General features: G+C 39.1%; 1 protein-coding gene across 3 annotated transcripts in view; it reads right to left on the minus strand.

The window, feature by feature from the left end:
• Positions 1 to 25,084, minus strand: part of LOC132099090 (chemokine-like protein TAFA-5) — a 400,739-nt gene that overhangs the window by 289,469 nt on the left and 86,186 nt on the right. Inside the window, exon 1 of one of the 3 annotated variants that reach the window (XM_059505534.1) lies at positions 6,262 to 6,900. The exons of the other annotated variants lie outside the window; for them this stretch is intronic. Coding sequence (XP_059361517.1) covers positions 6,262 to 6,370 — 109 coding nt within the window. The 5' untranslated portion in view covers positions 6,371 to 6,900. Of the gene's footprint in view, positions 1 to 6,261; positions 6,901 to 25,084 lie in introns of those variants that run through there. 3 annotated transcript variants of the gene reach the window in all.

Below are 25,084 nucleotides of genomic sequence, written 5' to 3' on the forward strand. Positions count from 1 at the left end.
TTGCAATATATCATGAATAAAATGAAGAGAGATTGTATTTTAAAACATGTAGGTCAAAAGAGTTGAAAGGCACTGGCATCTTTGTAACTGAAATTTGTACAGTTAAATACAATGATTGTAAGCAATGATTGTAAAACAAATAATAATAATAATAAAATAAAAACATTAGCAAACTCACTTTGAATAACTTGCAAAAAGAACAGTCATACTAGCACTAAATACTTATTCAAGGGCAATGATGATAGTTCATGGTTCCTTGAGAGACATTCAGATACAAATATATATATTTGTAGGTTGTGACTCTCATTTCAGAGGTTTTCTCCACAAATTAAAACAAGTGGACCACTTCAACTTTATTTTAAAGGACTGTAGAATAAATGACTTCCTGGGTTGTCTGCATTATTTCTGTGGTCATAGGAGTTTATTCAGTGCCTGTTAGTATAAATTACATTGCCTCCTAGTCTGAGCAATGACCATTTGCAGCCAAAGCAAATGGGCTCTCACCTCTGTGCCTCATTTACTTCAGCAGAGGTTTCAATAAGCACAATGCTTTGAATTATTATTAATAATTTTTTTATCTGTTAATTTTCTGTTGATTGAAGGGAAATACAGACCAGACATCTCAAAACCAGAAGGCCTCTTTTCTTGAGTGGTAACTTTTATGCAGCTCTATCTAATGACAATTCCTTATAACCACTCCTGTTAACCTCCTAAACTCAAATGCTATATTCTAAGCCCTATGAAGCAGTGCTTAATTTGTAAATTGCGAGGTCCCGGAACAAAGCAGGGTAACGGATCCGCCATGTGATTACAGGAGGGAGAGGTAACGGAACATTCGCGCAATCACATTGCTGGACCAGTTTAAGTGATTTTAAGAGCGTGCATCAGTTGCATTTAGGGTCTGTAAGGTCATGAAAATGCCATGCGATTTTAAAACAACAACAACATTTTGAAAAAGTTGTGGAATTTTAATCTCTGTGCCAATATTTATATTTAATCAGGTCTTACATAAAATAATAAAATAAATCCACACAAACAAGATTATATCAGTCATTCGAAACCATAAACTCTCTCGGAGCGCGCTTCACATGGGCACATCTTGTCTGCACTTCAGCGACCTGCTGCAAGCTGTGATACAAGACTCACTCGCATTTCGATTGGGACAGCTGACAGAACTTTCACTTGACTTATCGGATAAATGTTGCATTGTCACAAAAATGTATAATTTGCACTCCTTTTAAGTATTTTAAGCCATTGGGTACTTGCGCGCTCCACATGCTGTATTAGGCTATGTGCCCTTGCAGTCACTTCCAAATCTCGCGCATATCAAGCAGCCTCGCGAGTATTAGCCTATATAAGAGTTATTTTTCGTAGTTTGTTGAGTTTAAGCAACCAAATACACACAATATGATGTCTGATGGTTGTTGACAAATAAAACAATTTCATGGCGCACTCTACTAAAATACAAGGGAGGATAGGAAAGAAAAGGGGGGGGGGGGGTAAATCCAGGGGCGTAGCAAGCTTTTCAAAAGTGTGGGGGATGGATGTGGTTTGTTTATAAACAATAAAAATGATTAATACAGTGACAGAGGGGTACAAAATGCAGGGCTTAAAGTTCTCCGGCACTGTGCCGGATTTCCAGCTTGCAGCGTTTGGCTGGGAAAAAAAATTATCCTACATTTAATAAAAAAATAATAATCAGAAAAGGGGAGAAAAAAAAATGCCCACACAAAGCTTTTTCTCTGGTGGTATAAATAATGTAACACTTTACTGTTTTTAAACATTAAAATAATATACATTTTTCTTTCATAGTTCTTCAACAGGAATGCAAACAATAGCTGCTAAACAATATCCAAATAATAGCAATTAGCATTAGTCAAAATAACGAAATATAATACCGAAAACACTCGACATGTCAACAAAACGATAACAGAACATATTCCCAAAAAAACATATCAAGCTTATTTAAAAACCTCGAAAGCATAAACACTCATTCAAAGTACCTGGAAAAGGGAGATGTAAATAACCATAACCATAAGTTCCCGCCTCCTCAGCACGAGCTGACCGATAACACCCCAAGAGAGGCGGGACTTAAGGCAGAACAGCCAATTGTCAGCTGGTCACACTCAAAGCTTGTGTCATGTTTGAGAGGGAAGGGGAGAGGATTTATTTATTATTATGTGGCATTATTATATTATTAACCTCACTCTCCATCAAAGCTCTAAAATCTTAAATTGTGAAATGCCAAGTTTGATGTCAATTTTACCAAAATTACATAGGTTCTTGTAAGCATCAGTTTGGAATGTGAAATAACTATTACTTTAAGAAAATTTGAAGAAATTGAAGAAAAAAATAATTTGAAGAAGAAGAAGAAGAATCAGGTCAATAAGGTCTTACACTAAGTATGCTAAATAACCTTACAATTATGTGTTTATGTCTAAACCAAAGAAAAACAATTTCAAAATCTCATGTAAACTTTTTAGAATTTATTCATTTTTCATAGTTAACACATTCAGTATATTTTCTTCCTTTCTTTGTGAAGCCATTTCTTTATTCCCCTTGTTATTACTGCTAACTTATACTTTACCTTGATAGACTGATCTTTATATTTTCATCAGGAGTACATGGGTGGGTTGAAAACATGCTTCATTCCCCACAGCTAAGCAGAGAAACCAGCTGACCTTCTGTCTCATCTATAAACAAACTGCTCTTGCCTTCCCTTAAGGCACATGCAGAAGCCAGGATAGATGTCTCCTGAAAATGACATCCTATATCTACTGTGTCAGCGTGGAGAGGTGAAGCAGCAGTATCTAGCTGACTGTGTGGCTCCTATTTCTCACTTTTCAGCATTCATGTTGACACGTTACCTCTTCAACTGCATGTTTCACAAATCAGTACATTACTGCATTTATTTTAAACTGGTCTGATTTGTACCGGTTTATTTACATCAAAAATTGCAATAGAACAAGATAAATGATATACAGGTGCTTCTCAATTAATTAGAATGTCTAGGAAAAGTTCATTTATTTCAGTAATTCAACTCAAATTGTAAAACTCATGTATTCAATAAATTCAGTGTGCACAGCCTGAAGTATTTTAAATGGATAGTTCACCCAACAATGAAAATTATGTCATTAATGACTCACCCTCATGTCGTTCCAAACCCGTAAGACCTTCGTTCAGATAAAGAACGAACAATTGACTCATTCTCGGGTCAAGAACCGTTTCTGTCGGATGTGTCCGATTCGAGAACCGAGTAGCTGATGATATTGCACATGCGTGATTCAGTGAACTGAACTTCCCATCACTACTGGTGATCTGAAAACTGATGCAACCAGTTCTTGACTCGAGAACGAGTCAATCTTTCGTTCGTTATCTGGCTCATCTTCAGTTCTCTCTTCACAGCAGTTCATATTCCGGGATATTGGTTCATTTTAACTCAGAGGGAGTGTCAGCCATGTTAAACAAGTTCACAGTTTAAGTCATTTGTGGATTAATGCTTATTGGAGACGCGATTCAGTTCAATTGAGTGAACTGGTTCAAGAAGAACCGGTTAAATCGAATGATTCGTTCGCAAACCGGATATCACTACACTTGAACGCGCTCACAACAGACCCGGAAGAGAAGACAATGCTGAATAAAGTCATAGTTTTTGTTATTTTTGGACCAAAATGTATTTTCGATGCTTCAACAAATTCTAACTGACCTTCTGATGTCACATGGACTACTTTGATGATGTTTTTATTACCTTTCTGGACATGGACAGTATACCGTATATACATTTTCAATGGAGGGACAGAAAGCTCTCGGACTAAATCTAAAATATCTTAAACTGTGTTCCGAAGAGGAACGGAGGTCTTACGGGTTTGGAACGACATGAGGGAGAGTCATTAATGACAAAATGTTATTTTTGGGTGAACTATCCCTTTAAGTCTTTTGTGCTTTTAATTGTGATGATTTTGGCTAACATTTAACAAAAACCCACTAATTCATCTCAACAAATTAGAATACTTCATAAAACCAATAAAAAATATAAATAAATAAATAACAACAACAACAACAAAAAAACATTTAGTGAATTGTTGGTCTTCTGGAAAGTATGTTAATTTACTGTACGTGTACTCAGTACTTGGTATTATTGAGTACATGGCATGGAGGTGATCAGTTTGTGGCACTGCTGAGTTGGTATGCAAGCCCACGTTTCACTGACAGTGGCTTTCAGCTCATCTGCATTGTTTGGTCTCTTGTTTCTCATTATCCTCTTGACAATAGCCCATAGATTCTCTATGGGGTTCAGGTCTGGTGAGTTGCTGGCCAGTCAAGCACACCACCACCAATGCCTCTGGCATTGTCTGTGGTACAGGAGTGGCTTAACAAAAGGAATAAATCTGTGTAAGTCTTGATGCCTTGACCCCAGCCTCAGTGCATTCCTTGTGAAGTTCTCTAAAATCTTGAAACCAGTTTGCATTACAATCCTCATAAGGCTGCGGTTCTCTCGGTTAGTTGTGCATCTTTTTTCCCCCCACTTTTTCATTCCACTCAACTTTCTGTTAACATGCTTGGAGTGACATGACATTCAGCCAAGTATGGTGACCCATACTCAGAATTCGTGCTCTGCTTTTAACCCATCCAAAGTGCACACACACAGCAGTGAACACACACTGTGAACACACACCCGGAGCAGTGGGCAGCCATTTATGCTGCGGCGCCTGGGGTTCGGTGCCTTGCTCAAGGGCATCTAAGTCGTGGTATTGAAGGTGGAGAGAGCACTGTACATGCACTCCCCCCACCTACAATTCCTGCCAGCCCAAGACTTGAACTCACAACCCTTTGATTGTGAGTCCGACTCTCTAACCATTAGGCCACGACTTCCCAGTTGATTAGCTGATTGGCATATCATCATATTCTAATTTGTTGAGATTGTGAATTGGTGGATTTTTGTTAGATGTGAGCCAAAATCATCACGATTAAAAGAACCAAAGACTACTTCAGTCTGTGCACACTGAATTTATTTATTAACACAATTTGAGTTGAATTACTGAAATAAATGAACTTTTCTTCGACATTCTAATTTATTGAGAAGCACCTAGAAGCATATATATATATATATATATATATATATATATATATATATATATATATATATATATATATGATTGTGGGTTGTTAGAGAAAATACTTTAAGTTTACACTTTACTTTAAGTCTGTATATATAAAAATACTCTTAAAGCATTATGATACTTTCATAATGCCTTATTTTACATCTTATAGATTGTTCTTGTGAGTAATTGTAACTGCAGTTATAATACTGTATAATATAATGCATTTATATAATTATTTACATATTCTTATACTTATCCATAGGTATGAAATGGGAAAATGTTAAGTCTGTCTGAATGGTAAAAATGTATTTTCTTAGAGTAGACTTTTGTAAACAGGTAAATTAAATCATGTTACATAATATTTTAATGTGAACTGATAAATTACCATGTCCATTTTGTTGTATTGTTGTTGATGTTGTTCTGTAGTTACTTTTTACAGTACAAGATATATTGTAAACACCATATTTCATGTTTAAATGTACTATACATTTTTTAGATCGAAACATGGATATATATTATCTATTATACAATAACTTTGGTTACAGTTCTGGCATATTATGTATTACACTGTGGAATTATGAATACTTTATAATGCACTTTATAAAGATCAATCTCAGATAAACTAATGGGAGACAGTGATCACTTTTAGACCTCAGCTTTACACTTTAGATTTACTGTAGTGCCATCTATTGAAAACCATAAATGTAAATCACTAACTTATAAAACAGCTCCATTTTATACGATCTGTATCACATTCCAACTCTTTTGAATATGTGCTCAAATAAAATAAAATAATAATAATAATAATAATAAAACATCAATCAAATAAGAGAAACGTCAGTTTTGCATGTATATTATGTGGCATATCTTACGGGTCCAAAACAGACCACAAGAGTGTTTTTTCTTCTTCTTCTTCTTTCTATTATTCATTTATTTATTTAATTTTTCTGAACACACATACACACATACACCCCACACATACACCTCCTAAACGCATTATCTACATTAAAGGGAAATATGCATACGATGCTAAATGTAAAAACAATAACGACATAAATTATATATGCAATATTGCTTCATCATATCACCCTACATGTGCAATTTCCGAGTACAGGTAAATAAAACATAAGCCATATTATTAATTAACACAAACATTTACCTTCTCGTAGGAAGCGAGAGTGGATGAGAATGATGAGAAAACAGCAGATCGCCGCTCCCGCTAGAGCCCACGCAACTCTCAGCATCAGCATCCTGACTGCTTTCAGCATCCACACCACATCTCCATTCTATTGCTCTACAACAAACAACGCATTTGCTGCGCTTTTCTTTCACAGATTCAAAGGAAAGGAATTCGTTGTTTTTCCAAGATATGTCAACTTTAGGAAAATAATATATTTGATATTCGAGCTTTCATCGCTCATTGCAAGAATGTGGAAATTTTCAGTTTGTTTTTAAATTTCCAGTGTGTGGCTGTTGCGTGGATCTAAGTCGAGTGTTTCGCTATCATTCTCTCCAACATATCTCTTTTACGCACTTGAACTGCGCTGATCACTAGAACTGTCACTCTCATCTGTATCCTCGACTGGTCGTTGGTGTGTATCCGAAGAAACAAACAGCTTTAATTCCCGCATTAATTTGAATAATCATGTAAAAATGTCCCAAAATGCGACGCATGTGGTGTTAGTGATATGTTGAGTCTGTTTCTCCGCCACCGTCTGTGCAGTTAACAGGGGTTGATTCTTCTCTTTAACGATCGAGCGCACTTTCTCTCTGCTCTGACGCATACATCGCCTCCACTTGCCTGAAGAGTCGCGTTTGAGAAGCGCTCGCTGGTGGATGCGTCACAGCGCATGTTCATTTAGTCTGACGTCAGAGTTTAATTGTTAAGTTCTTTCATTGTCTTTTTTTTGTGCTGAAACTTTCAGAAATTGAAAGAAAACATAAAATCAGACCTGAAGTTTCATAATTTATGTGTCATTGGAGGGCATCTTTATTGGGTCATTGGAAATGCGCCGTTCGTGTGCCGTGTGTGAATATGGCCCTCGTGACTTGCTACTGATATATTTAGCAGGATACCTTTCTTAATGGCATTATGCATTATTACCATTTTACTATTGTATTATGCAGTACATCATCTATATGCAGTACACACACACACACACACACATATGTATATAGCCTATATATATATATATATATATATATATATATATATATATATATATATATATATATATATAAAGAAGAAGAAACAATATTCTGTGGAGAGTTCTTCACATGAAAAACCAATGACAACGTGCTACTTCTGTTCTCTCTAATATATGGTAGGAAAAGCTGTAGTGTAAATTAATTAAATTTGTAAAATATTGTCAGAAGGAAGAAAACTTTTTTTTTTAACAGGACTGATCAAAATTGCTGTGTTGTCAATGCTCAATTTAAAACCTTTTATCAGCATTCACCAGTGTTTACAATGGGGGCATCCATTTTTTATTTCTCTGCAGTGCCTTTAACACACTCCCATTGTGATCCATCAATCAGCTGTTTGGCAGGTAAAGGAGAACTGTCCAGGAGGGGGACTGCATGGGGCAAGCAGAGCAGGTGCATCACCTTAAGGATGTTGATGACATACACATTGCCAATAAACAGTCATTGGTCACGTTATTCAGAGAGCACTTGTCACTTACATTGACACGCTCCTGCTGTTTCAGCAGTGTGCCTTTGGGAACTACTTAAAAGTGGTCAAAGGGTCTGAGATGATCACAAAGATGAGAGCTGAATTTAAGATGTTGTTTATTCACAAAGCTGGATGTAAATTATTCCTTTGGAGACTGCACTCTGAAAAGCTTGTTCTATTGATTTTTCATCCATCACAAATATGACTCACATCTGTCAATGAGTAAACTTTTGCAACATAAAATTTAAAAGCATTTATAGTCTATAACAGTGGTTATCAAACGTGTCCTGGAGTATCCCCTGCCCTGCAAATTTCGTCTCCCTCAATTATCACACCTGATTCAACTTTTCAGCACATAGTGGAGACTACAAGACCTGAAGTGGGTGTGTCAGATATACGGAGACATGCAAAACCTTGCAGTGCTGGGGGTACTTCATGTAGAGGTTTGAGAACCTCTGGTCTATGTATAAGAATAAACCTAATGTATTCCTACAGTATGTTGTAAGCAATTGCGTAAATATGTTTGTTGACCAGAAGCAACACTGAGGCAGCAGATTTTTTTTTTTTATGTTTTTATTTTATTTTTATTTATTTTTTTGCTATTCATTATTATTTATAAATGTATACATATTACTATTACTTTACTTAGTTTTTACTTAATGTTGAAAAATAAGGGAGGAGTCAGTTCTGTTATTTTCTGTTGTGCAGCAGATTTTAGTGCCTAGCCTAACCATGAAGCAACTGCCTTCATCCAGGTTTCGTTGTAAATTGGAAGGCCTTCCCAAAAGAGTGGATGCTGTTTAAGACAAAAAGGAAGGGTTTCATGGCTTTTGCCATGCTTTAAAAATTAGATGTTCGATAAAAGTAAGAAAGTTCAATAGAATGCTATTGTTAAGTGTAGCATTAAGATTTGTTTTACTGGAATCACTGTAATAGACAACTGATGTATGAATTAATAAGGGGTTTTCTAATATACTGCATATGTTACATCTTAAAATTATTAATAATAAAAGCCCTGAAAATGCAATTATTGTGTTCATGTAATGTTTTTTTTATAATGTTCATTTTTTCAATGTTTGAATAATAATAATATTTTCTATAAAATAGATTCTTTAGCTGATTAATCAAATGCATAATTGAAAGATGAATTGGTGAGTTAGTTAAGAGTTAGTTGCAGTTAGGGTTAGGGGTTTCCCACTAAAGCCAGGCATATACTGTGCGATTTCGGAAAGGTACCAACTCACACTGTACGAGTAGATCGCATGCAATGTAAAGCCAAAGCTCAGGATTATTATGTGCTCACTGTACGGTCCAATCGTCGAGTTGTGATTTGACTGCTCACATTATACATGGGGAATCAACACGTAGGATCCCTCAGAACCCGGATGTTTGTGGCTGTTTGTGACGGTGGATTAAGGAAGTCTGGAAGCAGATGCGAGTTTAACAGATTTAATGGGCTGAGAGGAATACAAATACACAAACAAACAAAGATGCTGAGGAGACGACATTTCGTGGTGGTGGAAAGGAGGTGAGGAATCCGGATGATGGCGGAGAGAAGGTGAGTAGTCCGGATGATGACGGCGAGTAGGCAGCAGGAGAGGATGGCACAGGAACTGCGGGGAATAGAGCCGAAGGTAAGTGTCCGTGGCTGAGTGAACGTGCGGAGAGTGGATGAGGTTCTAGGGAAAACACAGACATCCAACGCATACAACACTAAAGCCAGACGAACAGGGTAACCACATCAACCAAGTAACAACGATCTCACAAACACAAGACGTGAGACAAGCCAATATATAGTGGATGAGTAATGAGTGGCAGCTGTTGCTGATGACAATTAACGGAGACGCCCACAAGCTAATCAGTGCAGACGCGAAACACACAGATTTCACCACAAAGTGCAAACACCCCGAGATCACGGTTTAGCAACCGGGACACTGTTTCAGAATAAACATGCTTTCCCGGGATAAACCATAGAGGGATAAATGCACTGCTTTGGTGATATGCGCAATTCTGTGTGCTGAAATGTCAGAAAAAAAGGCAGGCAGGCAGCTGCAGCTCAGCAGCTATATCCTCGCAACTTTTCTCTCTGGCATTCCTGTCATGGTAAGTTGATGATGACACGTCAAAAAGGCTGACATGTTGCTGCCATAAGTCTGCCATAAGTTTTCCCTCCATCACTTCAGTCCACACTACACGCTGTGTTGTCATGGTTCCGTTTATGGTTTCGTGCATGCGCAGTGAGGGAAACGCGGAAAACCGGTTCGTAGCCCTGCTTCAATAGGGGACCAAAATTTATGACATGGCAGAAATACATCCGACCAACCGATTGCCGGTCGGGAGAGGTTAATTGCCTCTCGTTTCCCCTTGTACACGCATGAACACTGCACAACAAATGACACACGACAATGCTGAAAATTGGCCCGACCCGAAAAAGAGTCGCACAAGTCAGAATTCGGCTCAAAATTAGATGAAAATCGCACAGTGTATGCCCGTCTTAAGTGTCACAATCACAGACTTCTATTCTCCTGTTTCTTTGGAGTTTTCCTTATTTGGTCATGTTCCTTTCCTTGTTTAGTTAATTGATTACTCCCCACCTGTTTCTGTTCTTCTGTTTACTTTCCATGCATTTATATACCCTGTCTGTTTAGTTCTATTTTGTCGGTCCTTAAAGTATCGTGACATGAAGTTAAGATATGTATGTTGTAATAACAAAACCTTTGTAATCATCGGGAAGAAGGAGGCGGGAACCTGCGGACAATCAAAAAGACATTTTAATAATTCCAAAATAAACACAAAACGGCACACCAGCCCCTCACGGACGACTGATGCGCTCAAATAAAAAAGCAAAACATAAACTAAAGCCCAGGCCTGGTCCTCTCTCGTCCTTCACTGTCGTCACTCCAGTTTTATATCCTTCCATCTCCTCTGTGGGACTCGAGACCGGCGGTGGGTCGCAGGTGTCGCTGATTTCCCAATCACTCCCTCTGCCCCACTCGTCACATACCCCCATCGCCCCTCGCAGGCCGGGGGGTACTCCTGAGACTGCACTCTACCCCCCCCCCCCCCTCCCTCCGGGGGGGACCGCTCACGGGGACCTGCGGGCCGGCAGCGAGCTCGCCCGTCCCAGGCAACTCACTCCAGCCCACCGCCTCGAGCGTCCATGGCGGCACACTCCTCGCCTGCTCGATGGCACCGCGGATTCACCACAGCGGCAAGGGATCTTCAGCAGCACATCCCTCCTTCTCCCGGGCTTCGGCACCACTGTAATAGCAAAAACTCCATAATCATCGGGAAGAAGGAGGCAGGAACCGGCGGACAATCAAAAAGACATTTTAATAATTCCAAAATAAACACAAAACAGCGCACCAGACCCTCACGGACGACTGATGCGCTCAAGTAAAAAAGCAAAACATAAACTAAAGCCCAGGCCTGGTCCTCTCTCGTCCTTCACTGTCGTCACTCCAGTTTTATATCCTTCCATCTCCTCTATGGGACTCGAGACCGGCGGTGGGTCGCAGGTGTCGCTGATTTCCCAATCACTCCACCGGCCTCGCTCGTGTTCCCACATCCCTCGGCCCCGCCCCACTCGTCACATATGTGTTTGTTCTTCGCCATTGTTATCCTTAAAACCTACTTTGTTTGGATTTTTGTCTGGTACCCTCTCATCTAAAGACATGCACATGTAACAGAAGGACCGACCCAAACCGAAAATGAAGGCTGAGGAAGAGCTGAGGTGTTTGAGGCAGAGCAGTCAGAGGTTGGAACAATATGTAGAGGATATGCTCGAGCTCGCAAACCGGGTGAGTTTTCACGAGCCTGGAACCTCTGCATACCGCTCCAACAGCTCCTCCCGCCTGCCCAAACCCAACCACACCAGTAGCCTCCTGAACTCAGCTATCTCCCTCAGCCCACCAATGCGGCAGCTGGTGGCGAGTCATATGGCAATCCATATATATTAAACCACCCTTTCCTCCAGATCACCCTCCATCACCAGCCCCCAGCTTTAGTATCATGGATATGGCGTTACCACCAGATTTTTCCGTACCCATCCTCTCCCCAGATTTCCCTCTAGAGCACTTCCCTGACCCTCCTGAATCTCCTGTGTCTCTGCTGGTTCTGCCCAGCATTGAATCTCCTGTGCCTCTGCTGGTTCCGCCCAACATTGAATCTCCTGTGTCTTCGCTGGTTCCACCCAGCCTTGAATTTCCTAAGTCTCCATTGTTTCCGTCCATCCCTTCCTCATATCCTGAGCACCCCAATCACCAGTTGAGCCCAGGAGGGGCTCCCGACTGAACCCCAGCTAGCTCTAGTGTCAGCTCCTGCCCCAGAGCTCACTCCAGTGTCGACTCCAGCCCCAGAGCTTGCTCCAGTGTCGGCTCCAAGCCCCAGGTCCACCCTTATGAAACAAAAATATATTGCAGTATATTGGAAAATATCATGTAATATATTAGGCATATATTCTTATATATGGGATTTAATATTTTTTTTCCAATATATTGCAATATATTGAAAGCGGCAATCATTTGTATATTTTGCAATATATTATATAATATATGTATCATCAATATATTATTAAATGTATTCAAATATATAATATATTAGAAAATAAAAAGGGAAAATAATATATTACAATATATCACAATATATTTTAAGAAATATATTGGTAAATATATTTTCCTTTCGTAAGGGCAGATCCAGCCCCGTAAGTTTTCCAATACTGCTTCATATTTACAGTTGATGCATATTTCACTTCTTTAAGTTCTAAAAAAAACCTCTAATTTTAATATTATCTCTAATATTTTGCTCTATCCACTGAAATCAAAACTATATATAATACTCAAAACTTGATGACAATAAAAAAAATAAAAAATAAGAAAAATAAAAATGTTCCAAAAGGACTCTTTTTTTTTATATCCACTTCTCTATCTTACTGCTGCAGGTTTGTTGCTTGGCTGATGTTCCACCATGCTGTTTTTATTTTGGAGCAAACATTTTTCATTGTGTCTTGACACTTTTAAGATTATCGCAAATAACCTGCCTGATTTATCTCAACTGCTATGTGTACCCATAAATACACATGAACTAGACGAAATGGCGGGCAACATGGGCACTATGTTCTCTAATACATTTGAAGCTGTTGCCCCCATCAAATTGAAATTGAAGGTTAAAGAAAAACATACTGTGCCATGGTATAACAGTAATACTCACTCTCTCAAGAAAGAAACTCGTAGTCTCGTAGAGCACAAATGGAGAAAAACGAACTTGGAAGTTTTTAGATTTGCGTGGAAAAAACAGTATGTCCAGCTATAGACAGGCCCTAAAAACTGCCAGGGCCGAGCATATCCACAAACTCATTGAAAATAACCAAAACAATCCAAGGTTTTTATTTAGCACAGTGGCTAAGTTAACAAATAACCAGATGCCACCTGATTCAAATATAGATAATATCAGAAATACAATAACAAATGTAGATTCTACAGCATCTAATACTTCAGTTTCATTCATCGCACCAAAAGATAAACTGCAGTGCTTTACAACTATAGGACAGGAAGAGCTAAATAACTGAATTAAAAATAAGCTATTAGTTTCCACTGTTATGCTGATGATACTCAACTATATATCTCAATGAAACCAGATGAAACTTCTAAATTATCTAAGCTAACAGAGTGTGTTAAAAATGTAAAAGATTGGATGACCAATAATTTTCTCCAATTAAATTCGGATAAGACAGAGATATTAATTATTGGACCAAAAAACACTACACAGAATCTAGTAGACGACAGTTTGCAATTAGATGGATGTACTGTTACTTCCTCCACACCTGGGTGTTATATTAGACAGCAACTTGTCTTTTGAAAACCATATTTCCCATGTTACAAAAACAGCATTTTTCCATCTTAGAAACATTGCCAAGCTACGAAATATGCTACCTGTTTCTGATGCAGAAAAGCTAGTTCATGCATTCATGACCTCGAGACTGGACTATTGTAACTCACTTCTAGGTGGTTGTCCAGCATCTTCAATAAACACGATACAGGTAGTCCAAAATGCAGCGGCTAGAGTCCTTACCAGGTCAAGAAAATATGATCATATTACCCCAATTCTACAGTCTCTGCACAGGCTACCTATTAAGTTCTGTATCAGTTACAAATGATTACTACTTACCTATAAGGCCCTAAATGGTTTAGCTCCTGCATACCTAACTAGCCTTACTGTATACCACGCTACAATCCATCACACTCACTAAGGTCACAAAATGCTGGACTTTTGGTAGTTCCTAGGATAGCAAAGTCCACTAAAGGAGGTAGAGCTTTTTTGCATTTGGCTCCCAAACTCTGGAACAACCTTCCTGATAATGTTCGGGGGTTCAGACACACTCTCTCTGTTCAAATCTAGATTAAAAACACATCTCTTTCGCCAAGCATTTGAATAATGCATCTCATAATTTGTTACTGCAGTATCTGATCAAATGCACTTTCTTATTCTTTAACTTGGGTTAAACTAATTAATTTTACTTTGTTGGAACAGCAGCTACAATAATAATGTCTGTATCTGTTTCTCTGTTTTGCCTAGGATTTACACAAGCTCCAGTCTGGATCCAGAACACCTGAGAAGAGATAATCCACCCTCAGAGGACCTCAGATGATGCTAACCCTGAAACATACAGAACTAACAAATATTGCTACTTACTATGCAATCACATAATAATTGCTGTTAATAGTGTTCATCGTCTGGTTGACTATGTCTTGCCTTATTTTTTTCTGAAAATTCCTGTCATATGCACATAAACTGACAGTCACCTTTATTTATTTATATAGAGCTTTAAACAAAATACATTGCGTCAAAGCAACTGAACAACATTCATTCGGAAAACAGTGTCAATAATGAAAAAATGATAGTTAAAGGCAGTTCATCATTAAATTCAGTTATGTCATCTCTGTTCAATTAAATAGTGTCTGTGCATTTATTTGCAATCAAGTCAACGATATCGCTGTAGATGAAGTGTCCCCAACTAAGCAAGCCAGAGGCGACAGCGGGAAGGAACCGAAACTCCATCGGTGACAGAATGGAGAAAAAAACCTTGGGAGAAACCAGGCTCAGTTGGGGGGCCAGTTCTCCTCTGACCAGACGGAACCAGTAGTTCAATTCCAGGCTGCAGCAAAGTCAGATTGTGCAGAAGAATCATCTGTTTCCTGTGGTCTTGTCCTGGTGCTCCTTTGAGACAAGGTCTTTACAGGGGATCTGTATCTGGGGCTCACCACAAGCTACTACTAAATATTGTAGAAACTTAATTTTCCCTAAAGTTGCTTTGCAATGATTTGTATCGTAAAAAGCGCTATACAAATAAACTTGAACTGAATTGAATCATGCCAATGATGACATAAGAGTGATACTAAAATCTTAAAATAAGATTATGTGATCAGTTAAGCTGAAAAATCATTGAGGCTAGGAGATGATTATCAGTCAGTTCCGATCAACAACAACAGACTAGAGCACTTAACAACTTCAGTATTATTTTTAACAATAATGTGTGCCTGTGATATACTACTATGGAAGGTAATCACTATCAGAATCGGAATCAGATTTATTGGCAGGTATGTTTACACATACAAGGAATTTGTTTTAGTCATAGAAGCTCCACAGTGCAACAGAATGGCAGTGACAAGACAGGACACAGATAATAAGAAAAATAAAATAAAAATATACAAAATAGACAATGTGCAAAAAAGCAAAAAAAATACATATATATGTATATAATATATATATATATAGCTGTACGCAGCAATTATGGGTCCAATCACCCCATAGGCAAATTGAGCAGGTTAAAAACAGCTGAAAAACCATAAAAACAACCTTTAGTGACATTATTTATTGGCTTATCATGTTTGACCAATAGGCGGCGCTGTTATCAAATCGATGTTATGTGATGTGTTCTGTGTGAATTGTTAATGGCACACACAAAGTTTGGTGTCAATATGCCAAAGAATTGCAGGGATACAGCCTCAAGTGTCATTTTGGCATCATGCCTCAAATTCATTGCTGTGGTATGTGAAAACGGTTTTGTCTATCAACACAAAATCCATAACTTTTTTGTCAGCATGGTCTGTAGATGATATGATTAGATTTTGGTTAAAAAGTCTGGAGGAGTTCGAAAAAACTAGGTTTTCAAAGAAAATAAAAATGGCGGACAGGAAGTTTGGCTGACTATGGCAACATTGGTATCACTGTTCTCAGCATGACTCAAGAAATCTATAAAAATCAGTCTCATGGGAATAATCAAAATTATAATCAGGTTGCACCAGTGGGCCCTGTTTGAAATTGTTAAATTTTTATGTTCGTTCTATTTATTTGTGCTATTTACACAATGCTTAAGTTTGCTCAAGTCTGTAGGTGTCCAGGTACAGAAACTGAATAATTCAATGTAAAATAGCATTGTCTTCACTATAAATGTATTCAGACACCTTTAACATTTCTCACATTATTACAGTTTATTTGCTATAGTTTAGAAAATGGTAATAAAATATGACAAAAACTCAAGAGTTAAACTGTTAAAACTAATTAATCTTGATAATGTCAGATAACTTGGATAGAAAGGAATGTAATGGATTACAATCAATCAAAACTTCAGACAACTGTTAGTATGACAATATTTACACAACTATAAATACTTTGTTGACCAGTTACCAAGCAATGCTTAATTTTGTTCAGTCTGTGGTGTGAAAAGGTTGCATTAGCAATTCAGGAAAAAAACTCGTAAGCAAAACATTATTATTTTTAATAATATTATTTTATTTTTTTATCAATTTCACTAGTAGTCCATTGTAATTTGTAATTTTTGAGTATAATATGTCACAGTTCGCTTTATTTAGCTATACACATTTACATAAATGAATTATAGTGTCCTGCACCTACTAGTAAAAAATAAAAAATAAAAAAATAAAACATATATATATGACAAGGAGTCGCCTGCTCTATAAGCTCTTTCTGTACTTTGATGTCACACACCGGTCGGTCTGATGGTGATTACCTGCTTCAAGTTTAACAAGCCTAATGATTCAATGAACCATTCATAAAGAACCATTTACTTCACTCCTGAATTAATCAGCTATTTGAAAGAATTAAATGAATGAATAAATGACTCGATGACTTAATCATTAAGACATTTACCACAACCTACTGCCAGTTTTATTTTATTATTTAGAGTATCATTTCATTAAAAAATAATTAAATATTTTCATAGTAATAATTATAAAATTAACAAAATAAATTATTAAAGTTAAAGTTCATCCAACCAAAAATGACAATTCTGTCATAATTTACTCACATTGTCCAAAAGAGTAGATGTAATAAATTGTACTAAAATATTTCTTGCTGAACTTACTTTTTGTTATCTCTGTTTGATGCTTTGCACAACAATCACTTTAAATTATCTTTTCAGAGCAATTTCTCCAAATTTGATGTGCGATTAATTTTTTTCTCAACTGTTTAATTTCACTTAGATATACTTAGGCCTGTTACTCCAAGAAGGAGCATAGGCCACTGACAATATGTCTCCACCTCGTCCTAATCTGAGCCGGCTTGTCCAGATGTTGCCATCTGTAGCCAGTGCTTTCCATCTCAGCTGTGACACTTCTCCTCCAGGTGTTTCTTGGTCTCCCTCTAACACGTTTGCCCTGTGGTTACACTACAGGGCTTGGCATGTGATGGAATACTTTGGTTTCTGCAATGTGTGCCCAATCCATCCCCATTTTCGTTTCTTTATTTACACTTCTATTGTAGGCTGCTTTGCTCTTCCCCATAGCTCTTCGTTCTTTATTTTATCAGCCCATCTGATGTTCAAAATATGTCTGAGGCAGTGGTTGGTGAAGACTTGTAACTTGTTCAGGAGGTTCTTTGTCATTTTCCACATCTCAGATCTGTAGAGGAGTATGGTTTTTATGCTTGAGTTGAATAGCCGTATTTTGGTCTTGAGTGTGAGGTTACATGCTCTCCATATGACCCCCATCATGCCAAATGCATCTCTTACCTATTCTCGTCTTTACATCACTTTCTTATCCGCCATCACTTGCTACCCCACTTCCCAGGTAGATGAAGGAGTTGACATCCTCTAGTGGCTGGTGGTTAACCATCAAGCAGGCCAACATCTTTGTATTGGCCTTGGGCACTTTGGTCTTCTGTATGCTAATATGAAACCCTGTCTCGGGTGCCTTCTGTTCTACCTCTCTCAATTTATCTTGCATTTGTTAGTGATTTTGGGACAGTAATGTGATATCATCTGCAAAGTCCAGGTCATCCAGTTATGTGAACAGGGTCCACTGGATCCCTTTGGTCCTGCTGTCCATGGCTTGCCGCATGATCCAGTCGACCACTAAGAGGAATAGTAATGGGGAAAGTAAGCAGCCTTGCCTTACTCCTAATTTGATCTGAAAAGTCAGCTGGCCATTATGGATGATTCTACATTGCATTCCTGAATAGGTGTTCTTGATGATGATGGTGAACGTCTCTGGTATGCCGTAGTGTCTCATCAGTTTCCAGAGCACTTCCCTATCCAGACTATCGAATGCTTTTGAAGTCAAGAAATACTTCATAAAGTGGTGACTTAAACTCTTGTGACTGCTCAAAAATGATTTGCAGGTTTGCTATTTGGTCAGTACATGATATATTTTGCCACATGATCTGCTTAAGACATAACCGCAGTTTTTTCGAAAACATACTTTCCAAGATTATTTTGACATATTTTGAATGTACTTGTTGATACAAGAGCAAAAAGATGCAATTTCGGTGTTCAAGCGATTTGAGACACCTCTCTCTACGTGAGCCCTGAACACCACAACACGGTGGGTGCTGAAGTGGTCTCTTTCACATCCTTTTCTGTTTGTTTTAAATTGGTGTAGGAGGAACCTCAAGGAGAACTCCGCAAAGGAGAGCTCGGTTCAATGTTGCTGTTTGTGAAACGTGGCTCTCTGTATGCAAACACAGTGCGCGAGTAACCAGCTACTCAGTTGAGCTTTTCTGCATCTTGTGTTTGAATGATTTATACTCATTTGAATGTTTAAATTGGCAAGTGGCAAGACTTAAAAACATGTGAAAATTATATGCATTCATGATGACATGTAGCAGTGGCCTGTCAACTGTCCTGATCATCTTTTTAGAATCGACTGGCCTGCCGAGAAACAATCTGAACCACAGAAAAGCAAGCTTGAAAAATGTTTTCTGCAGGTGAGACAACCACCTCCATGCCTGAGCCTACCCTTTTCTCCCAATCTGCATGATGAGATCGCCAGATCGTGGAATCAGCCATTTTCATATCAAGTCAATCCTCACGTCAGTCAAGAGAGTCAGAGAAGGCCAGTCACTCAGTGTAAAGCAGTTTCAGAGATTACTGAGTTTAATGGCAGCTGTGGCCAACGTGATACCTTTTGGCCTGCTTTTACATGAGACCCCTACAGTGGTGGCCAGTGGCGGTCTTAACATAGAGGCATAGGTAGGCGGCTGCTTGGGGCCCCCTACCAGCGGTCGTAGAAGGGGGGCCCCCAACAAACCTCAAAAAAAAAAAAAAAAGAAAAGGCCCCTTATCATCATGAATGCTTCAAAAGCAAGGTACACTTTATTAATATTCTTAAGAAATACGTTGAAACGTTGAAGTAGTGGTTAAAATGTCCAGTTCATGGTTATCTGTCCCTACACATACACCCCCTGTTTTCACAATGAAATGGACTAGTCCATAACGCTGCGCGGCGCGAAAGATAAACACACAGTCAGTGACAGGAGGACTGAGAAATACACAGAGACGACGCAAGGCAAATCAAAACGGGAAAATGAAAAGAAGTTACGAAAGCGGGTCAATTAAAAGAAAAAAGCGAAAAGACGCCAATAAATATTTGGCAACGCTGCCAAAGTTGACACACTTTTTTACGGCTGCTAATACAGACTGGAACAACAACATCCAAAGCGCTAACATTACAGCAGCAGCAGCAGCAGCTAACGTTAGCTGTGAAGTGGCGCTAGGTGAGGAGGAGGATAACGCTGACCAAGACAATGAGGACATCACGTTGTTGCTGCCCGCCGTCACCGACAGAGTTATCGAGGTTGACACAGATGAGGTGGAAGAGTTGTCCAGTGATGGCCATTTTGACACCGATGACGGGGATTTGGTGAGTCAACCGCCTAGCCTAGTTCTACTGTTAGTGTAAAAACGGTGAAATTTACGGTAAAAAAAAAAAAAACGGCAGATGTGGCTGATGTATTTTACCATGAAAAAAAAATGGTGGCAACCTTTTATGTTTTACGGGACTTAAATTTACGGGCAAAAAAACAACAACAACAACACAATTTAAAATAACCCTGTGAAATTTACCTTTTTTTTTTAAACTAAGTTAATTGTAGTAGACTTATGATTCTACAGCATGTGATCCATCCGTGTTGTGATAATCTGAAGAATCTGTAAAAAAAATTTGCACAATAAAGGTTTGAACTACTGTATTTTTCAGACATACACAGACATCAAGATTCAGCATATGAATCTCAACAACGGGGATATAAGTGCAGTGCATGATGGGAGCCATCAATCAAAACTCAATCAATATCTCCCAACATGCATTGCAGCATGAATAAATTATGCTGAATTGCCTTAGTATTTTCTTTTATTATTATTATCTGCTTTTATTTTTGCTGTTGTTTTTGTTGCAACTTTTTAGTAACTTGTTTTGTGATGTTCAGAGTTTTATCTGATTATTTTGTTGATTGTCACCGTTGTTGAGATTCATACGCCGATTCTTGATGTCTGTGTTGATCTAGGCTAACTCATATAACGTTAGAAGTTTTAATCCTTTTTTGTACATCGTGTGTTTTTAAAGTTCTTCAGATTACCTGTTTGTCACTGCTAGCTTGCATGCGGTAGGGTCACAGAGCTATAATACTCAAAAACATGAAATATTAATTAGTATTAAACATTCCCCATACAATGAAAGATAAGACTCTTTATGAGCTCAGTGAATCAGGCCACTACATGACGATTATGCCATCATCAATAAATAGCCACAATGTTTTTTTACGGTAAAATTTAGTTCAATGCCATTAAACATAAATGTTTCTAAAGTATTTTTTACGGTAAAGTATTGGCAACCACAGCTTCCAGTTTTATACCTTAAATTTTATTTTTATTTTTACGGTAAGGTACGGTAAATGCAATGGTAAGTTTATGGTATTTTTTTTTAACAGTGTTCTTCCAAAATCTGTACATTTAACAGTATTTTACAGTAAAATTACATGAAATGTCCTGTGAGAGCTATTACAGTTTTTCACTGTAAGGGTACATACTGTTAAGCAATTAATTAACATACTGTTAAGCATTTCCGTTGCTTTTTACAGTTTTTTACTGTTAAAATTACAATTCTTTTTTTTACAGTGTAGTAATAGCCCTAGCTGTGCTAATCCTGCTGCCACCAACCAAAGCACTGTGGGCTTGCTGACAGATGACCCGGCTCTCTGGCCTAAGAAGCTCACAGCCGAGGAGAGATGTGCGATCGTTCGCAAAGGTCCCATACAAGCCGGTGTAGAATTCCCCAAAAATCAAGAGGGGCGGAGATTTACCAGTAATAATTACTGCATCCAAATGAAGAACGGAGAGAAGATTAATAGGACGTGGCTTATCTACAGTGAATCAGGGGACTGTGTTATGTGCTTTTGTTGCCGACTTTTTGGAGAGGGGAACACACATTTAAGTTCAGATGGTTTTAACAATTGGAGAAACCTCGGAGCTCACCTGAAACAGCATGAGAGGTCCGCTGAACATGTGTCTCATATGGAGTCCTGGCACACACTTACCCAAAGACTTCAGACAGGCACAGCCATTGATCAGCTGAACCAAAATGCAATGATGGCAGAAATTGAGAGATGGAGAAATATTTTAAAAAGATTGCTTGCCATAATTACCCATCTAGCTGAGCGAAATCTTGCTTTCCGTGGGCATACGGAGAAATTATATGAGCATGGCAATGGAAACTTCCTAGGACAAGTACAGCTGATGGCAAAATTTGACCCATTCATGAAAGAACATTTAAGAAGAATCCAAGAAAAAGAGCTGTCAGACACTTATTTGAGTAAGCACATCCAGAATGAATTGATATCACATGTGGCAAAGAGCACCCTTGATGCCATTGTTGAAAAAGTGAAGAGGGCCAAATATTATGCAGTCATAATGGATTGCACACCTGACATCAGCCACAATGAACAGCTGTCTGTGGTCCTGCGCCTAGTTAATTGCGAGCTGCACAAAGACGTGTCCATCCACGAGCATTTTGTAGGCTTTCTTTTGGCAGAGGACACAACTGGCAAAGGCCTACTCGAACTTTTTCTTGGACATCTGGAAACACTGCACCTGGATATCTCTGACTGCCGTGGTCAATCTTATGATAACGGCAGTAACATGCAGGGAAAGAAGCAGGGGGTACAAAAGAGGGTCCTTGACCTCAACTCCAAAGCCCTCTGTGTCCCGTGTGGAAGTCACACACTGAACCTGGTCATTGGGGATGCTGCCAAATCATCCACAATATCCCTCAACTTCTATGGTGTGTTACAGAGACTCTACAATCTTTTTAGTGGCTCTGTTCAGCGGTGGGCCATTCTCCAGGCGAATGTGAAGGATTTTACCATCAAGGCCTTGTCAACCACCAGATGGGAATGCCGTGTGGAGGCTGTAAAAGCTGTACGGTATCAGCTTCCAGAAATTTTGAATGCCCTGGAGGCTTTACATGACTTTGCCATAGAAAAGAGTGATTCAGAGTGTGCATCCAGTGCTTCAAGCCTCTGCCGGGAACTGAAGAAATGGCCATTTATGGTAAGTTGTGTGGTGTGGTACAATGTATTGTACGTTATCAACAAAGTTAGTAAGATCCTACAGGGCCCCAAAGTGAGCATTGAGACCATGAAGAGGGAAATCTCTGCAGTCATAGACTTCCTCCAAGATTTCAGGGAGCACGGATTCAATGCCGCCAAAATAGATGCCAGGGAAATTGCAGAGAAGATGGAGGTGGAGATGATCTGGGCAGACATTCGGCAGAAAAAAACAAAAAGGCAGTTTGACTATGAGGGCACAGAGGAGACTACTTCAACTGCAGAGGAACGTTTCAGAAGAGAGTTCTTCTTACACCTAGTTGATACTGCCCTGGTCAAGACTAGGGAGAGATTCTCCTACATGGAGAACTTCTTTAAGTTGTATGGATTTCTCTACTCCACTGATATAATGAAAAGCACCATACAGGCAGGCAATCTAGATGAATGCTGCAACAGGTTTGAGAAGGCAATGGAGGATGTGGATGCAGGGGACCTAAAAATGGAAATTACAGGTGCTGTTAAGTCTTTCCCCCCACACATCTCATCACCATTGGAAGTTCTTAACTACATATACAAAGAGAATCTCCTAGATCTGTATCCAAATCTTAGCATAGCCCTGCGGCTCTTGCTTACTCTTCCTGTTACAGTTGCATCAGGTGAGAGAAGTTTCTCTACATTGAAACGACTGAAAACATATCTGCGCTCATCTATGTCCCAAGAAAGACTGTCATCCCTGGCTGTCATTTCCATCGAACATGACATAGTGGAAACTGTTGATACAGACTCCATAGTTAGAAAATTTGCTGAGGCCAAGACTCGCAGAGTAAGATTAGTATGAACATGATGAGAAAGACAAAAAAAGGCATGAGGAGGAAGAGAGGGAGGAGGAGAGAAGGGACAGAGACAAAAGCAGATGATACACTCAGCACTCAAACACAGTCAATAAAGAAGAGCAGGAGAAGAACAGAAAAAGGAGTAGAGGAAGAGAAAGACAGACAAGGGAGAGAAAGACTAAAAACAGGCATGAGGAGGAAAAGAAACAGAGGGATGAGAAAGAGAGAAAGGAAGGGACAGAGACGCAAAATAGAGAAGGTAATCATTTAACAATAGAAAAATTCTAATTATTTCTTAATCCCAATGATTGACTGCTGTTGTTTTTTGTTATTCTTTCACTTCATAATAGAAGAAAGAAGCCCATCACTAACTTCTGGATAGCTAAGGTAATTGACTCAACCTTTTATTGGACCACAAAATTGTCCCACACTCATTTTGTTCATAGACCATTTTGTTAGTTGGTGACAATGTTTTTTATTATTATTATTATTTTACAGGTACAGCTCCTACATCTGCACATCATGTTGGTGAGAAGACCTGTGAGAAAATGTCAACAAGTAGGACTCTATGTGTCAGAAGTGTGTCATGTGGAGAACAATCTCTCTTTTCTCTCTCATAGACTCTCACTCACTCACTCACTCACTCACTCACTCACTCACTCACTCACTCAAAGACACTCACTCACTCACTCACTCACTCAGACACTCACTCACTCACTTACTCACTCACTCAGACACTCACTCACTGACACTCGCTCACTCAGACACTCACTCACTTACTCAAAGACACTCACTCACTCACTCACTCACACACTCGCTCACTCAGACACTCACACTCACTCACTCAGACACTCACAGACACTCACTCACTCAGACACTCACTCACTCACTCACTCAGACACTCACAGTCACTCACTCAGACACTCACAGACACTCACTCACAGACACTCACTCAGAAACTCACAGACACTCACTCACTCACTCAGACACTCACAGACACTCACTCACTCAGACACTCACTCACTCACTCACTCAGACACTCACAGTCACTCACTCAGACACTCACAGACACTCACTCACAGACACTCACTCAGAAACTCACAGACACTCACTCACTCACTCACTCAGACACTCACTCAGACACTCACAGACACTCACTCACAGACACTCACTCAGAAACTCACAGACACTCACTCACTCACTCAGACACTCACTCAGACACTCACAGACACTCACTCACTCAGACACTCACTCACTCAGACACTCACAGACACTCACTCACTCAGACACTCACAGACACTCACTCACTCAGACACTCACTCAGAAACTCACAGACACTCACTCACTCAGACACTCACAGACACTCACTCACTCACTCACAGACACTCACTCACAGACACTCACAGACACTCACTCACAGACACTCACAGACACTCACTCAGACACTCACAGACACTCACTCACAGACACTCACTCAGAAACTCACAGACACTCACTCACTCAGACACTCACACTCACTCACAGACACTCACTCACTCAGACACTCACACTCACTCACAGACACTCACTCACAGACACTCACTCACTCAGACACTCACAGACACTCACTCAGACACTCACACTCACTCACAGACACTCAC

This window comes from Carassius carassius, chromosome 22 (genome assembly GCF_963082965.1).
Source record: "Carassius carassius chromosome 22, fCarCar2.1, whole genome shotgun sequence".
Lineage (NCBI taxonomy): Eukaryota > Metazoa > Chordata > Actinopteri > Cypriniformes > Cyprinidae > Carassius > Carassius carassius.